The sequence below is a fragment of the Drosophila elegans genome, unplaced genomic scaffold (genome assembly GCF_018152505.1).
Source record: "Drosophila elegans isolate 14027-0461.03 unplaced genomic scaffold, ASM1815250v1 contig_149, whole genome shotgun sequence".
NCBI lineage: Eukaryota > Metazoa > Arthropoda > Insecta > Diptera > Drosophilidae > Drosophila > Drosophila elegans.
The window spans coordinates 14,960,505-14,981,887 of NW_024545513.1; the positions used below are offsets into that span (position 1 = coordinate 14,960,505).

The following is a 21,383-nucleotide window of genomic DNA, read 5'->3' on the forward strand; positions in this document are numbered from 1 at the left end:
TTTTTTGAATTTGGATGAAATTACTAAATTACTACAAAACCTAACAAAAATGTTGTAATGGTTATACTAAATTGAAACTTAACTTAAGTTAACTTTTTCTTGATCAGCTTTCGATTTGATATAACCGTTTTCGTATAGCTGATATATGTTCGTAAAATGTTCACAAAAAAAAACAGAAAACAAACTTATTTTGTTCCAAATTATTTGTATTTATTTTATGAAAGTTTGAGTATTCGGCTATTTTCAAGCTAGCATTTCCCCAAAACGATAGTTGTCAGCCCTGGCCCAAGCCGTTGTCCGTTGTCATAGCAACCATCGATAGTGTTTGCCTTGGCAACGGTATTTCAAAGACCGAAAACAAAACAGAACGAAGGAGGCCTGATATTTGTGATTAAATGAGAATAAAAATAAATTAAAGGACGAAATCATGCAGCAGGGAAAGGACATGAGGCGCACAGGAGTCTATCGTGTGAGTGGGAATATGGGGGATCTGCAATTGGAACTGAAGCTGCGGCACATCAGTGAATGGCTGCCGGTGCCCAAGTTCGAGTACGTGGGTGCTCAGTCCGCCAGCGGACATGGTGACCACCACGACCATTATCCCAGATCGGAGGGGGAAATCTGGCAGGATTGCTTAATCCACGTGCCACAAGGCGTTGACTCCTATGGTGGAGCAAATCGCTTGGGCTACTACTGCAGTTATTACAATATGGGAAATGCTGGGAATTTTGGAAATCAAATGTTAAGACGAAGGAGTCCCATTTCCCAGACGAGAGAGGAAGAAGGAGTCGAGGATGCAGAGGATCCCGATCCCGATCCCGATCCCGCTCCCGCTCCCGTTACCGATTCTGAGTCGCAAAGTAATCCCTCGTGGAGCATCTTCAGTGAAAACAGTCGACTTGGCGGCGATCTCTTCTACGAACGAAATAAGGAGCTCTGCAATGGTGGCATAGCCACCATACGCATATCCTGGCAGCAAAAGCACTTCAGTCGGGCCGAACTGGAACGCCATAAGCCCGATCCCGGAGGATGTGCCTCGAAGCTCCAGCGTCGCTATCACAATTGGGCCCTGGAAACTCTGGAGCTGCAACAGCAATATCTGCGGAAACTGGAGAACCAGGAGAACGAGAATACGGAACCCGTAACCCGAGTGCGTCGCAGGGTGCGTAAATCGAAGTGCAGGCAGAAATCGGCAGTGTCTTTGGTCCCTCTGGGCATCGTTTCCAATGCCCTGTCCTCCGCCAACATGTCAGATATCTCGCAACACTGTGATCCCAACTTTGCGGCCAGAACTTGTCTTATTCACACGGTGGTTGACGGCGATGCGGAGGACATAATGCCGGAGGAAGCTAGAAATCTGCATGAGAAAGGCTACCAACTAATGTACATCTATGCCGATCTGCAGCAGGACACTCTGTTGGTGAGCCTGCAGTATGATCCGGAGCAGGGTCTGCTGTATGTGTACCCCGATTTCAGTGGCTCTGCCCAGGATTTGGACTATGTGCTGCGGATCGAGCGGGATAACGACTGTCGGCAATTGTATGCCTATGGTTTCGAGAATGCCACGCCACTGGAGGTGCTGAAAGAGGATCTATTTCTGGAGCAGGAGCAGGATGCAGAGCTGGCAGATGACAATTCCGAGGTGGAGCTGCCCGCAGAGGCCTCCGCCCTGGAGATCTTGGAGTACTATCACGAGCGGCGGGCAGCGTCCAGCGAAAGGCGTAATCTGCTGCAATTCGAGATGCCGCCGAAGAGGATGAGGAGGGTGTCCCTGCTGCTGGAACTGCAGGAGGCGCAGCACTTCGAGAACCCCAACATCCATGTGCGGTACTACCTGAAACCACCGGCAAATACCCTGTGGGAAGCTGCGCCCGGCGAGGATCCCATGCAGGGAGCCACGGCCACCTGCAGGAATGCCGGCGACTGGAGGACTGCCCACCTGGGACACTGCTGGCAGGTAACGCTGCTCTGCGAGGAGCAACACCAGCCCACTGACCTCCTGCATCTCTACTTCGAGGTGGTCAGCATCGATGGCTGGCAAAGGGAGCGATGCGAGGGTTACGCCCACTATGCCATCTCGCTGACAACCCCGTCGAGCTGCGATTCCATGCGGCTGCAGTGCATCCGACCGCTGGGCACCTGGCTAGATGCCCTCAATCGCTACTTCATTGGCGGTCGTCAGCTCTTCGACTTTGTGTCCTACTTCGATGTGCACGAACAGTACGACCTGCACTCCCGCATGGATGACAATGCGGGTGCCGAGATGGCCATGACCACGACCGGCTCTCTGCTGCTCCGGCTGCAGAAGCTGCAGCAGCGGCAGGTCGAGCCCGCCAGTCAGCTGCACTTCCATCTGGATCTGGGGGATAGCAGCGATGACAACGATGACGATGAGGGGGACAAGTCCGGCTCGAATGCGGATACATCCAGGGCAACCACTTTGGACGAGGTGATGGCCGCCTATGTGGAGGCCAGGGAGCGGATCGAATCGCTGCTGGAGGCCCGTTGATCGGATCCAAGGGTAACCCCCTCATATCATCAGCATTTCATCAAATTTATTTGCATACTTTCGAGGTAGGATGACAGCTTTTTATAAGTTAATGAAGTAAAGGTGCTTTGAGTACTCCAAATAGTAATCCCATTCACTTTAAGGGGCTATACTAGTGTAATACTTTTTTAGAAATAGATATTTTCTTTCTCTTTTTTGATAGTTTGCACTTTCAAAAATATCCCATGAAAGCTGCAAAATCCTATATTAAATATATTTGAAAGCTCGCTGGAAAATGCTCTTAACTTTAATACCCCTTTTGAATGTTTTGGCTTCAGCTATCTCATTTTGCCATAAAAATGTCAGCGAGTACTTTCTAAAAAAAAGCAAATTTTGATTTTGATATTATTCTTTGCATACATCTAGGCTGACATTAAAACCTCATAGGCGGTAAAGAGAATAAATGATTATTAATATATTAATTTTACTTTTTAAAAATATTAATTTTCTTTAGTTTATTTAAACTAAATATTAAGGGTACCTTTTTCTAACAATTTGCAAAGCTTTAGCTGTACTAAATAAAATTATTAAAAATCAGCTTTTGTTTATGAAACCTGGATTTTTACATATACTTTTTACTATACTTTCTTTATTGCAACTGCAGCTGGCGCATAGAAATCGACAATGCGAGCAATAGAAATCGGAACTCGATAAGTGGGGACCAACAGAGGCGAGTGATAAGCGGGTGATAAGCCGATTCGCTGGAGGCTAGCAACAACTGGCAACAGATGGTGCGGCCGCCACCTGAGATACACCCGATGACCCCTGACCCCGGCGTCGAAAAAAAAACACACACAGAGATGCCCGCACCAATCTGGGCTATAAAAGCAGACCTGTGGGCGGCAGTAAGGCAACAGTCTTTAGGCATTGCATCCACTGGTGGGTGCATCTAGTCCGGAGCAGTTGAAGTCGAGTGTCCAGAGTGAAGAGTAGAGAAATCAGGATGAAGTTCGCCATCGCATTGCTGGCCCTGGTGGGCGTGGTCGCTGCGAGCAGCTTGCACCAGAAGCACGAGGTCAAGATCGCTGACAAGGCCTTCCTCGAGAAGCAGAAGTTCCTGTTCGAGATCGTCTACCGCGTGGAGGATCCGCTGGCCTTCGAGGAGTACATTAAGAAGGGCGAGAAGTTCTACTTCGAGGAATCGCACTACACGGTGAGATATCAAGTTTGGGAGTAGTTTTGAGGCAATGGTAAAAAAAAGTAGTAATAATAGTAGAATAAAAATATTTATTTTTTTTTTTATATTTCATTTGATTATTTTAGAAATAGATATTAATATCTGAAAATTAAATTCAAGTTTAAACCATATTAAACTTAAATATAATGTATTTAAAAGAAATGGGACCCATTTGAAATCTAATATTTTCCACAATAATTCAAATACCTGCATATTAACATTAATATTGTGATTTGGTATTTAATTTAAATATGAAATATAAAATTTGGGACGCAATAGTCAGATATTTTGTTTTTACTATTCCATTTTTTATGTCAGTACTTTTAAACTCATATATATGAAAACAATGGATGAATTAATTGGTTGGCATTAAAATATTAAAGAACAAAATATTTCAGTTCCTAATAAATAGTTAAATTAAAATATTTCAGTACCTAAATACCAAGGTTAGCATCTTGTCAAAGTTGTATTATGTACAAAAAAATGTTTAGGTACCAAAATAATTTACCTACTATAAAATGGTATCTAGTTACGTACCTAGGTACAAGTAAATAGGTACTAGCATACACCGATTAGGCGCACCTTTTAAATCATAATTTCCACCTCTTCCAGCACTTCGACCTGTACATGAAGAAGTTCTTCGAGGCCTACAAGGCACATGCCCTGCTGCCCAAGGGCGAGTTCTTCGGCGCTCTGGTGAAGCACCATGCCAAGCAGGCGCGCGGTCTGTTCAACTTCTTCTACTACGTCAAGGACTGGGAGACCTTCGCGAGCAACGTGGCCTTTGCCCGCATGCACTTCAACGAGGGCATGTTCGTCTACGCCCTGACCCTGGCCGTCATCCATCGCGACGACTTCCATGGACTGATGCTGCCCACGGTGCACGAGATCTTCCCCCAGTTCTTCTTCAACAGCAAGTTCGTGTTGGAGGCCGAGAAGTTCGACTACGAGATGTGGATGAAGACGAGTCTGTACGAGAAGGAGTACCTGGATGTGTACCACAAGACGGGCAGTCACGGCTTTGGTAATATGTACCAGTCCTCGGACTACACGTACATCAAGGACTTCAAGACATGGCAGTGGTGGAAGCTGATGGGTCTGGGCGAGCACTTCTACAGCGAGGACAAGTACATACTGCGCGAGAACATCTACGAGTTCAACCAGGAGGGCAAGTGGCTGGCAATGATGAAGGACGTGAAGAAGTTCTACATGCCGGTGGACTACACCCGCGACCTGCACCACTACAACGAGGAATCGCAGCTATCCTACTTCACCGAGGATCTGGGCTGGAACGCCTACTGGTACTACCTGAACATGGACTACTCCTTCTTCCTGGACGGCAACACGTTCGGCCTGAAGAACGACCGTCGCGGCGAGTGGTGGCTGTACAATGTGCACCAGCTGCTCAGCAGGTACTACATGGAGCGTCTGTCGCACGGACTTGGCGAGATACCGCAGTTCTCGTGGTACCACCAGATCGAGATGGGCTACGATCCCCAGATGGTCTACTACAATGGCATTGGATACAGTGCCCGCAAGAACTACTACGAGATGGAGACGTACGGCAACTTTGAGATGCTGGACAAGATCACCGGCTTCCTGGGACGCATCCACAACATCATCGCTATGGGTTACTACAAGACGGCCGATGGCCACACGATCGATCTGCGCAAACCCGAGTCCATCGAGTTCATTGGCAATCTGATGCAGGGCAACATTGACACCCTGGACAACATGTTCTTCCAGTTTTGGTACATGCTCGCCCACATGTACTTCGCCGACACCGATTACCAGCAGATGGAGATCTATCCCAATGTGATGGTCAACTTCGAGACGATGATGCGGGACCCCATGTTCTACATGTTCTACAAGTCAATAGCCGAGGTCTACTTCCAGTTCATGCACCACCTGCCCAAGTACACCAAGGAGCAGCTGCTGCTGCCGGGCGTTACTTTGAAGCATGTGGAGATCAGCGAGTTGACCACCTACTTCGATCTGGTTGACTTTGATGTGAGCAACATGCTGAACGACAAGATGGTCTTCCACGAGGGTCAGTTCGTGTGGGACAAGTCCCTGTTCGCCCGTCAGATGCGTCTGAACCACAAGCCATTCAGCTACACTTATACCATTGAGTCCTCGAAGGTCGAGAAGGTCGTAATTCGCGCCTTCTTGGGCCCCAAGTACGATGAGTTCGGCAGGACGATCTCGTTGGCCGACAATCGCATGAACTTCATGGAGATCGATGAGTTCTACTACGAACTGAAGGCCGGCAGCAACCTGATCAGCCGTCAGTCGAACGAGTTCACGTGGACCGTGAAGGATCGCACCACCTACACCGAACTGTATCGCTACGTGATGATGGCCTTCGATGGCAAGTACGACTTCCCGCTGGACATCAGTGAGCCCCACTGCGGCTTCCCCGATCGCCTTGTTCTGCCCAAGGGCTGGAAGAGCGGCCTCCACATGCAGATGTTCTTCATGGTCCTGCCCTACGCGGCCCCGTCCCACGAACAGTTCGCCACCTTTGACCAGACGCATTCGTGCGGCATTGGTTCGGGTGCCCGCTACCTGGACGCCATGCCCTTCGGCTATCCCTTCGATCGCGAGGTCGACGAGTACGAGTTCTTTGTGCCCAACATGTACTTCAAGGATGTGACCATCTACCACACCGACACCATGGACAAGTACGAGCAGTACAAGGGCTACTCCGACTACGGCCACTTCGACTATGCCTTCTTCAACGACTACTACACCAAGTACTTCAAGTTCTAAATACTCCATGCTCCATTCTCAAGCAACCATTGAGCATAGTTTATAAATAGTTTATAAGCAGAGCAAAAAGTGAAATAAACTTTCAAAAAAAAAAAACCAAGAGTTGATGTATCTTTGATTTGACGACGGGGTCAGGGGTCATCGGGTGCCATTCGGCTTATCATTTGGCTCCCCACATATCGATTTGAATTATTTACCGATTTATTTGTTTCTTTTATTTAAGTTGGCTTGCTTTCATCTAAAACCGGTACATTGCTACGAAGTTGCATAAGATCGATCTGATAATCGTTGACATTTCTTTTAGCAAGCTTTAAATTTTCGCACACATGAGTAACATGACGTATGAGTAATTTTTTATACGATTAACATTTGTTTGCAGTTGGTTTTAGCTTGGTGAATAGACATTATAAATAATACATGTTGTTTACCAGACGAGTAGATCTTTTTGATCCAATAAATAAATTTTTCTTGTGTATGTAATATTAGAAAGTATATAGGATTTAATACGTTATTTGCATGCTTTTAGGCTTTTAATAAAATGTTGAAATTCATGTTTAGAAATCGTAAACTTAAATTAATTAAATATAAATTCAATTAACAAATTTAATTGAGAAACCCAAAGCCAGAATAGAAAATGAAAGTCTGTGCTGTTTTACTCACCCACTTAACTGTTCAATAAAGAAGTTTGGCCATTTAAGCCATCGATTAAATCTCTCGTTAATATTACCAATTAAAACCAATTTAGATTTTGATCGTTAGTTTAGCCATTTTATTTACTACTAATATCACTCAGTGTATATACATAGATTCGTTTGTGTCTTTTGTCGGGATTTGTGTGTTTGTGTGTTTTTGTTTTTTTTTAAGTTTTTGTGTTTTTTGTTTTGTGTGTGTGTGTTTTGTGTGTGTGTGTGTGTGTGGGGTAGATACATAACATATATCATTGTGTATAGGTATAATATCATATATAAAATTGTGCTCCGTATATAACACTAAAAAATGATAAAAAAAAATTTCGCTAGCTCTGTGATTTGCCTTGTTTACTCTTCATTTTGCCTGTTGGAGTTGCACTTAAAAAACTAAATACTTGCAGCTGGGGAAAATCAGGGATCGGGAAACGGGTTGGGGGGTTGGGGTAGGTATTTTGTGTTTTCTTTTCTTGGCGTGGGCATAAAACTTATGCCGTGGGCAGATACAGACGAGAGGGCGTCGACAGAGGCACCTTAGGGGGCTGGTAATCGTAGCCATTTCCGTGCTCGTTCCCATTTCCGTTTCCGTAGGGAGACGAGTAGCTGTAGTCATCGCCACTCTGTCCACTGCCGCGCAGAGGTCCCTGATCGGAGCCCAAGTTCTGCTGCAGGAACTGGAAGCGGTTCTTGTTGCCCAACAGGCTGCTGGGATCCACGGTTTGACGCTGTCCAGCAGCGGCCAAAGGCTGGGGCCTATAAAATAAATGTAACTTATTAGCATATATTGTTCTGAAAATGTTTAATTATTTTTGTATAATTTCAAACATATTTTCGAAGTACAAATTATTATTTTCTTTTATTTTCAATCCTTTTCAATTGGGCAAAATAACTAGAACAGGTTTCAAAGATTGAATTAAATGTATTAAATATATTTTCATAATTCTAATTTATTAAATTTTTTTTTAGATTTTATATTCCTATTATTTTTTTCCTTTTAGTTCCTTTTCAAGTACACATTTCATTTTTAATGTTTTAATTTAATAATGTTTTCTTTACTTTTCAGTTAATTTTGCTTTGAAAATTGTTGTGTTCGTAAAATACTCACTCGGGAATGTCCAGATCCAGCTCGGTGATGGGGTGGTAGCCGAACTCATCGGCGGTGTACCGGGTCCTGTACCGCTTGCCATCGGCGCCAGTGAACGAGTAGGAACCGCTGACCACAAAGGTCTTGTCGTCCTTCAGCTTGCCCACGCTGCTCACTTCGATTCCGTTCTGGGTCTTCAATCTGTAAGTGGTTGGGTTTTAAATTTAGTAAAAACAAAATAAATATAAATAAACAAAATACTTTTAATTAATAGAATTTTATACAGAAGTCACCTACGTTTGAATTTGGTTAACTTATTTAAAAAATATATCTATTTAACAACCCTTTAACTCTTAGTTTAGCAAAAGGCGTTTTAAAATCTTTTGAGTTTCAACTAATGCTGTAATCAGTATTGATTGTAAAATAAAGTATTCAGACCTACTGCACTTCTTATAATATTCTTTATATTAAGTTTAAAAATTAATTGTTATTTGCACTGAAATGCTAATATATTTTTGACTATAAAAATAAATCCAAATAAATTATTTTAAGGGTTTCAATTGTGGATATAATATTGTTTTTGCTTTTAAGGCACTTTAAACGAGTCTTTTTTTTCCAGAAAAATATATTTACTACTTTCTTTTGGAATGTATGTATGGGATACTCACTCAAGCTTGAATTTCTTGCCGGAATTGTAGTTCTGGAGCGTCTCGGTCTTGGCCTTCATCACGTCGCCGCTGAAGTGCACCGCCGGCTTCTCGTCATCGATGTCCTCGGGCAGGGTGTAGATGTCGCTGGGGTTGTACTTGAAGAGGTCCAGATTGCGGTCTGTCAGGTGCTTGACATCGGCAGCCGCCAGAGCCGCGAAACCCAAAAGAATCAGCTGCAAGAGGAGGGAAGAAAGATATATCTCTGGTTAGTACTCCATATCACTCCGATCGCCTAGCGTATCTTAGATCTATTATGGACGTGTGCATCACAGGCATTTAACGCTTCAAATTCGATTTAAATCTCTTATTCGTATTCGTATTTTGCATTTTTGCATTTCGCATTAGCGGGCAATTAATCAAAGTCGCGCGCGATTCGCTGGCGTTTTTATTTATTTTTTTTTTTTTGACTGTCGGTCGGTATAGCGTCGCATTGTCTCGTGATTCTCTCGATGTTTTTTCTTCATTTGCCGTGATTTATTTGATTTGGTTTCGGGCCGAGGCACTAATCATAATGGGTTCCAACCGTTTCGATATTTGTCATGCGTCTGTTTTGACGTTGATGAGCTGTGCAGTCGCTCAAGGTGATCCGATCGTTTTTGGATACGGACTTTTCCTTAAAGTGTGGCTCATTGATTGTACTTATTCAAATTTAAATCAAACGGTTTTTGTTTTTTCATTTATTTTAAAGGATTTATTCCCGAAACATTTTTTTTTATATTTTTATTTTTACATTTATTTATTTATATTCTTTTATATACTTTAGAATATTTTTAAGTGATTCCCGAAACTTAAAAACTATTTGTTCTGGATTTAAAGTGATTTCAAATTAATTTTCAAAAGTATGGGTTTAGTTTTAAAATCTTCACATTATTTAAGGACATTTGTAACGCGCACTTTCACTTGACCCTTTACTTCATTGGGACACCACAAAAAAAATGATTTGAAAAATTTCTTAGACTGTTTTTGAGATTTGCTGTAGATATTTTTGTGTTGGCACTTACAAAACTCTTCATTTTTGTGTGTTTGTGTGTGGCGAAAAAAAATTCGAAACGAGGACTATTATTTAGTTTATATTGTGGCGGCTCGGTTAGTTCCGATGCTCACAGATTCTAGCAAATAAATACAAACGATGCCACTTCTTGTTTCCTTATATATGGTATTATCTGCTGCGCCGGCAGCGACGTCGGCAGAAATAGGAACCGGACAACGAACTGAACCTCCGCCGCTGCCGTTGCCTCTGCCGACGTCGACGTCGCCGTTAGCCACTTAGAATCGACAAAAAGCCAAAGTTTGTCAACGTTTAAGACCAACAGAGCAAAAACAAAAAAAAAAAAATATTTAGGGGGCGGGGGAGGGGATTAGCCCAAAAAAAAGTGGGGTCTGTAAGCCAAAATCATCATCCATCTGGGGCCAAAGCCAAAGAGCCAGAGCCAGAGATGGATGAACCTCTAGAAGATGTAACTTTTTACGGGTCTTCTGGGCAATTCTTCTGGCTTTCCGTTGCTGACGGAGACTGATCGCAGCATAGAAATCTGGTTTTCGGGGCAACAAAATTAGAAAACCGCCATCATCAAATTAGCATACACGTTTAATGATGATTCTCCTCTCACAGAGCGTGTGTGTGTGTGTGTGTGCGTGTGTGCATGTGCGTAAATTTAAATCAGCGTTAATTTTTTATAAAGCATGGAATATATATTTAATATATATATATATATATATTTATTATATATATACTGATACTGATACTAACGATTAAATATGCGTCGATTTTGGGCGACCAGTTTTAGCGGCATGGACACCCAAGTTCCGAAAGTACTGCTGAATGGAATCAACGGATCTGATTCTTCAATCTTCTCCTCTGATAAGATTGCCCCATTCTCAGGCCATCTTATGTTAATGCATCAATGTTCAATGTTCAGCCTTCGCTTAATTAGTCGTTCCGTTTCGCTCTTATCAAAATGAATCAAATGCGATTCCATTTGTTTTCCCCACTGCTGTCTGGTGTGGTCGAAATCTTCTGGCGGATCAGTGTCTGTTGGAGTCTTGGGCTCTCACAAATGGCACTTAACCTCGGATGCGAGGGGTTCTCGCTTTCGGTAGCTTTTCAGCGTTTTGTGTTTCCATCATTTGCATAGCTATTGGTTACACTAATGGCTCTATTTGAGGTCCCATATGTTATCTGATTTTGAGGAGCTCTAATTGTTCCATTGTCGGTGCTTCGGCAAGATCTTGAAGATCTTTACCTAAAAAGTAGCAAAACCTTGACTTTTATTTCTCTTTAATATTTTTTTTAATATTCCAAAACATATTCCTACTTAAAATTTAATATCCCAATTCCACTCTTTAATGAACTAGTTCTTGGTGTATTAACGTTTATTATTGTTTTGCCCATTCCAAATGATCTTTCATGTTTTTATGGTGTTATATGGTTTATACAAATTCTGATATATGACAATAATAAAAAATCAAGCAATTTTATTTTACCCAAATGGGGGGAAGTGGCAAAAATGTAAAACTCATGAAAACGAATATATAATGATTATCTATAAATATTTTACGATTTTTCAAAAGATTTATATTTCTTAACTTGAATTAAACATTTTTTATTGATTGTGTGAAAGATAAAATATATTCTGTAGGAAATTTATAACGATACACATACATTAATTGGAACACAGTCACAAATATATGAAAACATATCTATTATTTTTCGTTCAATCTATTTTTATCTTAATCATTTTGCATTTCAAGAAATTGAAGACAGTAAATTAGTGCTTCAACTTGTTCTCTTTTGACTTTAGAGAACATATTTATTTCAGATTTCGAGTTCCCCAGTGTTTTGTGCACAAACATTTTGAAAGGGAAAATAGCTGTTAGTCAATCACATCTTGCTTTCCCATCGATAAGATGAGATTTGAAATCAAACCGGACCGGACACGCAACTCTAATGATAATCGCTAATGGTGCCTCTAATTTAAGTTTTATGCTTAATAACTTAAACGAATGCCGCACGGCATTCATTTTTCATCGGCTTTGGTGGATCTTTGACGAGATTCTTCTTCTGGTTGTCGGCCGATCTTCTTGGTTTCTTGGCTTCTTGGCTTCTTGGTTTCTTAACCTAATGAAAACGTTTTGGGTTTAGTTTCGATTTTGGCCATTTCAGCGACTTGTCAGTTTTGTGATGGCTGTTCGTTAGTTCGCCTTGGAAAATAACCTGGTGTCTGGTGTTGTGTCTTTGATACCGAATCGCATTTGTTATGCATACTTGCACACGCCCCAGAGTTTTGTCTTCGATTTTGAGCCGATCTTGATGTCTCACTTAGGAGGTGCAAACGAGTTCTCTAACTCCGGACCCCAAAAGGGAGTGGCACTTGGAAACGGAATCGGAATCGGAATTGGACACCCAATCAATCTGACTCATCTTGGTCAACCCATTACCCCATTAATTGGCATTGCCTTAATTCCAAGTAAAAAGCCTGCAGATGCTGCATTAATTACCATTCGCTTAGCGCGAATTTTGCTGGATCTTGGCTTTACATTTTGCCATTTGCATACAAAAGAAAAGAAAGTGTTTCATTTGCCCGTGTTGTGTCTCTAATTTTTATTGCCCGTGCCTGTCAGTGATTTCTTTGGCAAATTAACAGATCCAACAACTTGTTACGCAGCCCCCAGTTCCCTCGTTTCGCTGGGCGCTTTGAATTTTGCCGAATTTTCGATATTTGGCCTACATTCTGAGGGTATTTCAACTTTCACAGGGGTCACATATTTTTAGAAGAAATTCGCAATTTAGTATAAGAAAATTATATATAATTTTAAATAGGTTTTATTCATTCTTATAAGCTAAAGTGCTTTTAATTTCATTGCAAGCCGTAGATACATACATTGAAGTACCAACAAATTTGATACCTAACTATAAAAGTAATGTTTCTGAAATAAATAAATCATTTAAAATATATAAAATGTATTTTATAGTTGCATATATTTTCTATAAAATCCCAAAGAGCATTCAAATCTTCGTTGGGAATTATCAAAACGTATTTCTGTTTTTTTTTTTTCCCCGTGAACGCTTAGCCAAAACAATAAAGAAAGAGCAGAAAAAAGAATATAAAATAAATAAATAAATTAGCAATTATAAGGAGACAGAAACGAGATTTCCAAGAAACCAAAACATTTAGTTCTGTTCTTTCTATACAATTCGAAACGATTCTGTTTTCTCCTTCTATTTTTTTGCCCTTGAGGCCTTTTGCGGGATGGATGATGTAAAAATTATGTAAAAAAACATAGTTCGAGTTGGAAAACAAATACTGAAATCAGGGTCTAAATTTGACCAGCATGATGAGCAGTTATTAAATGGGACTTTTATTAACGAGTTTAACGAGACATTAGGAAAAATTTTCCAGCAATTTTAAGGTTCTGATTTAACAACCCAAAAAGTAGGCTTTAAAAATACCCTTGGTCAATATCTACGGAAGTAGTTTGATTTGATAGGAAACTATATTTGCATGAGTTAATATTCTTTGCTAAATGAATTGGACTAAGGTTGTTTCCATTAGATACTTCTATCTAAATGTTCCATTGATAAAAAAGAGATTGATGGCTATAAATGTGCTAAATTTAATTTAATTATATCAGTTTTGTGAAGTCAAAAGCAGACTTAATCAATTCACAATTGTTTTATGTCTAATAGATGTCTGCAAAATATTAATACAAAATGTATGTTTATCATTTTTTGTATTTTTAACCCTTTTTTTTAATTGTTTCCCAAAATTGTTATGTTAAGCTTAATAACTTTTTTTTAAATCCTTTTATATTTATTAATTATTTTTTAACTGTCTCTTTGTGACAGGAAAATAAAATATTTTATATAAATAATTTGTAGGAACTGGTTATTATTAATTTTCCTGTGTACTAACTTATATTACTATCTTTGTTACCACTTAATTTTATTTATATAAATACATTTTGTCATCTGAGATATTTAATGATAAGGATGCAATTCGATACCAAGAGTACCTATATGGATTTATTATGTTTACTTATTTGTTAATTTGATACCGTTTCTTATTCATAGTTTCGCTAACCATTTCAATCTCTTTATGTATAATTTGTTCAATTTATTGGCCAAATTAAGCAGTATCTATCAGTGCATCTATTAATCTATTGATATGCAGATCTTTTTGTGAACCTCTCCTTATAGACAGTTCCATAAATCTGTTCAGCTCCATTTTGGAGCAAGCTATCACCCATCGCCTAACTGATATTCGGATGGATACCCGATATCTATCTGCCCACATCGCACTACGCAACTGGTTCTAGGCACCGATACTGATTCTGATTCTGATTCTGAATGTGATTCTGATTCTGATTCCGATGCCGTCCGTTAATCCGTCCATCTAATTTGCATTGGGCATCGGCACATGCAGAAGGAACACCCCCCACCGCCTTTCGTACACATTATCCAGCCATCTCCCCGGAATTATACATATTATACGATATAATACTTGTAGGTGGCCGATGACGACGCCCCTAAATTTGAATTTGGCGAGAGCGGGTTGTCATTAGTGGAGCATGTCCAGGGCATGTGATTGAATCTGAATGGAATATTAAAAATCAGTTATGGCTGCACGTTCTGAATCAGAGAACTGCGATCTGGTTGCGGGCCATAAATAATATGTGGCTAAATCATATTTTATGGCCAACTTAAGGAAATACGCCATACGGTACGGTACGGTTCGATTCGGCTCGGCTCGGCTATATCAATATCTCCATCCCCAATGTTGGCTTTGGTTCTGCCGGTCCAGAACCCAGAGCCGAATTGCCAAGTTGTCGAGTTGCCGAGTTGCCGAGCAAAACCAACTAAATCGAGTTGCGATCAGGTTCTCTGTGGTCTTTGACCGGTTATGCATATTCCACCTGAGCCGATCGATCGAACGCTCCTTTTTTATGGCTGTTTTCTACCTTTTTTTCACCTTTTTATTTGATTTTTGTTTTTTTTTTTTTTTTTTACTTTGATCACTGAGGGGTGGGGGTTTTATTTTTGTTATTTCTGCCAAAAGCCAAGAAATAAATAATCAATGCGAATTTGCATAGTTTAAATAGAAAGCTAAACACGTTTTGCTTTTACCCCAAAACGTAAAGTTATCTGTCTCTGCGCTTTGCTTTTTGTAGTTTCTGTTGAATTTGTATAATTAAGACCAGTTTGTTATTTTATTTTTTATTTTAGGGGAGTATTAAGTTCCTTTAAATATATGCACGGCATACAGTGCGTTTCGGTGGTATATGTGTCATCGAAATTTGGGATGAAAGTAGATGCCGCAATGCCGTAACTTACTCGTTTTATTCATTTATTAGATTTTATTTTCTTGAAGTTGGTTATTTTTTAATATACGGCTATTACCTGTTCTAAAAAATATTCAATTATATTCCTAATTTATACTTATATTTTAATAATACATTTTTACCGTTACTTATACTAATGTACAAATTTTAAAACGAGTTTAACAATACACTTAAGTGGGCCATTTGTTCGAATTTAATTTAATGTGATATTAAATTCGCAAGCTTTTTAGGGTCGTATTATTTAAATTCCATTTTTAAGTCTACCAATTTGTCGATGAGGCAATCGGTTTCTTCATTAAATTAAATGTTTTTTATAAGTAAGTAAGAATAAAGAAAACCAACAAAACTTACAGATTTTGTTGATCATTTGTAAATTTAACAATATATTAACGTAATCTCAAGCTTAATATTAAAACCACTTTAGTTTACTATAAAATAACAAAATCTAAAACTTCTTTTCTAAATATTTCGTTTTTTTCCTTATTTTTGAAAGAATATTTTTGATTGATAGACAAATATGTAAAAATTTCGGATTTTGTATAATTATTATTTTTAAATATTTTATGAAAGCAATTTTTTGTGCTTAATTATAAATGTATTAATTGTATATAATTTATTCATTACAAGGAACATATCTTAAAAGCTATAAAAGTGAAAAACTTTTTTTTTAAAAATCAAAACCGAACCATTTGCAGTCACGAATCACACTGTTCCTCTCTAAATTATTCTAGATCAAAGCTAGATAATGCCCCCGGGCGTAACAAAAAGTGCAGACCCGTAGGTCCAGATATCCAGAAACGCGAAACGAAGATCCAATATCCAAGACCCAAGCCCAAATTGGAGTTAACAAATTCGCCAGCGAGTCTGAAAGAAATCGCATTAGACTGAAGCTGTCACCATTTATGGCCGCCATTCAATTAACTCTGCCTCACTAATTCCATTAAACTTTTATAGGGATTATAAATCTGCAGACCGATATATCAAACAAAAGCCCGAAGGAACATTGATGACCCATCTAATTAATAGTTCGTAGTTCGAGTTTATGACTTGTTTATTTCATAATTTATCAGAGTTTTCCGCAAAGCTCAGATCCGGTCACCCCCCACCACTTTGAAAGCTGGTTTCTAATGTATGATTTTTCAACCTGTGGCTTGTTAGCATTTTGTGCGCACAAAGGCTAAAAATAGCACAAAGCATAGAAAAATACAAATTTAAAATTTGGAAAATATAGTCGGGTTGATTGGTCCACTCTAAGCCCGTTTCAAGGGCAACAATTGATTGGGAACTGTGTCAATTATGGTGTCAGGGTGTCATTTAGGATTCATTTCATTAGATTTATGCTAAATAACTTCTTAAGTTTTATTTTATTTTATTGCGGTTAATAGGTTTTTATTATTTGGTTAAGTTATTAGAGATTATTTTACATTTTCTTATATTCGTAAAATATTTTATTCCATATTATAGTTCCAAAGATTATTCCGCTTACATTGTTTTTAAAGTTGATATCACAGTTTTGGTCTCCTCCATCCTGCTGGCCATATTATGTATTTTCGCAATCAATCATTTATTGCCTCAATCTCTAAATCAACAAGTTCTTAAATTGCTTAATGATCAGCCAACTGCCCAAGCTTTCAATTAAGTTGAAAGACGAATCGATCATTCAGTCCCAATCGTGCATAAATCAAGAAATCCAGGGAATAAAATAACAAACGACAAAGGGAAATGGGAGATCTTCGTCTTCGTCTTCGGGCTATATGGATTCGAATAAAATCACCCAATGGCATGGCACATCTTCTGATCGATCGATAGCTCTGCCGTTATCATCCAGTCGACGACGCTCCGTGAAGTGAGAAAATCGAGACGCGGCGGCGAAGACACTTGCTCTACTTCCAAACGCTTACAGCGCAGACAGCGCGACTCCATCGCACAAACATTATGAACACACAGTCAACGGCGACTCAATCGAACGACGCCAGTGCTGCCAAAATCTGGGCAGCTAAGAATCACCTGAAAGAAAGTGAAAAAAAAGATATATATATTTGTATCATTACTTATCGTTTTAGACCTGAACAGCTGTGGGTTTTGAGCTATAGTCAAATGCTATTTATTTATTATAATATTATAATTATATATAAAGTGTAAATACATATTTAAATAATAAAGGTATTTCACCAGTTGATGTACTATATATCAAAATCAAATGTAATGTATGCCAATATTTTTAATAAGTTACTTTTTGTTAACTTTACAAATCGTATAGAAATTGGTTTTAATTGGCTTTTAATTAATTTTAACGGCTTTGAATTAATTCTTACACATAAACAACTTTTTAAAGTTTTTAATTTAGCCATGAAGTGGCTAAAACCAGCTAAGAAGTAGCTGAATCGTGGCCAACTCCGTGCAGTGAGAGGGAGCGGGGCAGTATGAGAGCAGCAGCGCGTGCGCGTTTGTACAGTTAAACATACATGCGCCAATATTACGTATACGTATAGAGTAAACAATATTACGTATACGTAAGCGTTCATCTGTGTGTATTTGTGTGGAGACGCGTGCGGCGCATGCGCAGCTTTTTTTTCGATAGTCGTTTTTTTTTGTTTTTGTTGACCGATGTGCCATTGCCTAACTAACCGATTTTTATCTTTATCTCCAGCGTCGCGACTTTTTGCCGCTTGTGCCTTACACATGTCGCATTTTTAATGACCCACAGTAACAGCGCCAGTGGCTGCCGCTTCTTCTTTAGCTTATTTAGCTTATATCCCACTTTTTTGTCATAAATTATTCTTGCTTTTGTTGTTTTTCTTTTTTGGTTTTTTGTGTCCCATCATAATTTGCACCTGCACGAGAATCGCACTCGCAAATTAGGTGCGTTTATTGGGTGGCCGAGGGGAGTGTGGAGGCTTATTTCTAAGAAGAAGACTTGAATTCACAGTACTAATAAAAAGTTTGCGTCTATGAATTAGTAACATAAATTAATGTGCTTTAGATTGTAAAACAGTCACTTTTATAAATTTAACAATAAATTGAGTTCGAATTGTTATTACTTTACTCATAGCTAAATTAACGTATTTATTTGAGCTTAAAACTTAATAAAATAAATATGTTAAACTTAAAATGTCATGAAACTCATATGAGAAGCTTACACCCGAAATCCTATGTCGAATTAGATTTTAAGAGGTCCACAGACTTATCAACGCCACTGTGGGTGTCAGGCCATATGCCCATAGAGAAGAAAACACGTTTGCCCATTAACGATGACTGACTTTCATTAGATAGATGGCCAAAATCCAGTTCCCCTTCTCCATTTCTGAGTGGGTGCCATTGGGTAGCACCACGACCATCACCATCACTATACTATACGCGCATCACACGGCGACATCATCGATATCCAAATACCCAAATATCCAAATATCCAAATCCAATCCAAATTCGATGAAATCGTGATCGAGAGGCAGAGACATTTCCGCTTACTTAGGCGCAACAATTTAAAAATTGACAGCTCTGCGGTTGCCAATTAATCTTCCATTGGAATCCGAATGCGAATGTGAATCGGAATCGGAATGGCCGAAAGCCGAAAGCGAAAAGCCATAAACCAAATCCAGATAAATTGCTATAAATGTCTTTTCGAGTAGAGTTCATAAATAAAATCAACTTCAAATTGATTCAAAAAACAAAAAAATAGAAGAACAAAAACCAATTCTGGTTTTTCATCTTCAAAAACTGCGTGACGTGGGAGACTTCAAAACTTGCTAGTTAGCTTGGGAAATCGTTGACCCTACCCGGATTATTTCAAAATGTAGAAACCAATAAAATTATGAAATAAATATTGAGTTCATGATATTTATACTTGCCATTAGTCTATAGTAAACATCTGAATAACTCATTAAGTTTTGTATTTTATAAAGAAAGTTTAGAAGGACAACAAATATTAACATGTTTTTACTATGTTTATCGAGGCATTCGATTTGAATATAAACATTAAAAGAATCTGTTATCCCTTGTCATATTTATGTTTTAAAGAATTTAAGTCTATAATTTTGTGTGTATGTAGTAGATTTTACTACAATTTTAACCTTAAGTTTTGGTTTCTAAAATTAAAAATGGCTAGGTTGATAAAATTTAAGTTAGGCTAAATTCTTATGAGGTCTTACAATTTACAACTTTTTTCATTAATTAAATCGCTTTTTAAATGTTAAGCACTCAAGCCGCTTACTGTTATATTTTTTTAATCCCGTTTCGAATTGGAAAACGTATTTAAACGTAAGTTTATTAAATTGATAATTTAATGAATAATATCTATTGTCCAAAACAATTAAATTTACTGATTTTTATAAATAAAATATTCTTTGGTAAAAAGATTATTCTTATAAGTTGAAATAATACAAATATTAATAATAATATTATGTTTACTTAAGAAGAGGAAAAATAGTTTCCATTTATATGTTTTGTAATGAGTATATAAAGTGTTTGCCAATTTAAATTTAGTCAATATTTCAAATAATGGATATAAAACAAAGAGAAATTTAACACAAATGCCCAAATTGACCAAGCTTCACTCGCGCCAATAACAAACAAAAGAGCATCCACAATTTCAATACGCCCAAAATCGCACATTGGTAATTTTATTATGCAGTTGCGTCATGGGATTAATTAACTAGCAACGATTTCGATTTCTACAGATTTGTTTTGCCTAATTGAATGGATCGGAGCCGATGAGGTGAAAGGTTCTGCGGCAGTTCCTCGTTCTGCTGTTCATCGATTGGAATACTTAATTTGGACGATGCGGAAGCATTAAGCGATTTGTTTGCCTTAAACAATTGCAATCAATTATCCGTCGATCGAATGAACTAAAAGCATTCATCAATCAATAGCCATGCTATCTCTTTCATTCCCTGGATCCCACGCGAATATTTCTTACACATATACATTTGAATTATTAATAATAATAAAGCCTAAAAGTGGGCTTTGCCTTTGCAGCCCCAAAAGTTATGCTAAAATAATATATATTTCGTTTTATTTTTGCTTTCATTTTTTATTTAGGATTTTTTTATACAATAACTTAACATTTTGTTGGTTTTTTTTTATAGGTTTTGCTTTCTTTTTGGAATCGGAAATTTACAATATTAAATATTGATTTTATTGCTGTACTGGCTCTGCTGTTTTTATCCTCCTTCTTTTCGACAAATTGATTTAGTTTGCTGATTTGTTTTTTTTTTTTGTTTCTATTTTCGGATTTGGAATTTCCCTTTTGTTGATTTGCTTATTTTCAGTTGAAACAATATTGCTATTTCATATATCTGTGTATATATATATTTAATTTATTTTTTTCATTACGTTTATCAAATGCAGCACATTGATGCTTAGGCTGTTAGGTGTGTGAGTGTGGGTGTTGTTGTGTGTTTGAGAGTGTGTGAGTGTGTCATTTGTGGGTGTGGCGGTCCATTTCGGTGTTCTCTTTACGTTCTTTGCTATTTGGTTGCTGCTTTTTCTCTCTGTGTAAACATTCTTGTACCTCGCTTTGCTCGATTTACCTGCACATTATTTTTGCATATATTTGTTTGCCTCTATTTCTCTGCTTTTGATTTGTTTTCAACTGAGAAAAATACTGAGTGAAGGGGGTTGGAGAATGGGTGGTGTGTGGGTGGTGTTGCATAGGGGGTTGTATTGTGCTTAACTAAGCTGAAAAACGGTGGTTCTTCCATTTTTTTTTATTTATATACTTTCTCTGGCCTCATTTCTAAGCTTCTGTCTTGGGATTTCGGTTTCTTCAAAGCCATTTTCTTTCTACTCAAAGAACTAAGCCCTCTTTCTACCATTTTCACCCGCTTTTTTCAGCACCGCTCGTCTTTGATCAACCGCTACAGTGGGCCCCAAAAATCAGCGCACCCGGCTTTTTTTTTAAATTTTCTGTCTCATGTATATAATGATAAAAAATAATTGTTCACTTTTTTAGCCTTAGAAAATTTTGGGATTTCTTTAATTACTTTTCTCTACTGTTTCCGGTTCATTTCGTTTGCTTTATTGCGTCATACATTTCATCTCATATATCGTATAGTATATATGCGTATGT

At 38.5% G+C, this 21,383-nt stretch overlaps 3 protein-coding genes across 3 annotated transcripts; 2 read left to right on the plus strand and 1 right to left on the minus strand.

The window, feature by feature from the left end:
* The first annotated feature begins 357 nt into the window (after positions 1-357).
* Positions 358-3,224, plus strand: LOC108149965 (Meckel syndrome type 1 protein homolog). The gene is made up of 2 exons (XM_017277885.2): positions 358-2,521; positions 3,153-3,224. Exon 1 carries the CDS (start codon positions 428-430, stop codon positions 2,507-2,509), a length of 2,082 nt encoding a protein of 693 aa, XP_017133374.1. The 5' UTR covers positions 358-427; the 3' UTR covers positions 2,510-2,521; positions 3,153-3,224.
* Positions 3,225-3,398: 174 nt separating this feature from the next.
* LOC108149962 (larval serum protein 1 beta chain) lies at positions 3,399-6,599 on the plus strand. Its single transcript, XM_017277882.2, has 2 exons — positions 3,399-3,701; positions 4,338-6,599. The coding sequence occupies exons 1-2, from the start codon at positions 3,492-3,494 to the stop codon at positions 6,495-6,497; spliced, it is 2,370 nt and encodes a 789-aa protein (XP_017133371.1). The 5' UTR covers positions 3,399-3,491; the 3' UTR covers positions 6,498-6,599.
* A 644-nt stretch (positions 6,600-7,243) lies between these two features.
* Positions 7,244-10,095, minus strand: LOC108149966. The gene is made up of 4 exons (XM_017277886.2): positions 9,979-10,095; positions 8,936-9,150; positions 8,289-8,468; positions 7,244-7,936 (listed from the first exon to the last, which is right to left on the minus strand). Exons 1-4 carry the CDS (start codon positions 9,988-9,990, stop codon positions 7,672-7,674), a joined length of 672 nt encoding a protein of 223 aa, XP_017133375.1. The 5' UTR covers positions 9,991-10,095; the 3' UTR covers positions 7,244-7,671.
* Between the last annotated feature and the right edge of the window lie 11,288 nt (positions 10,096-21,383).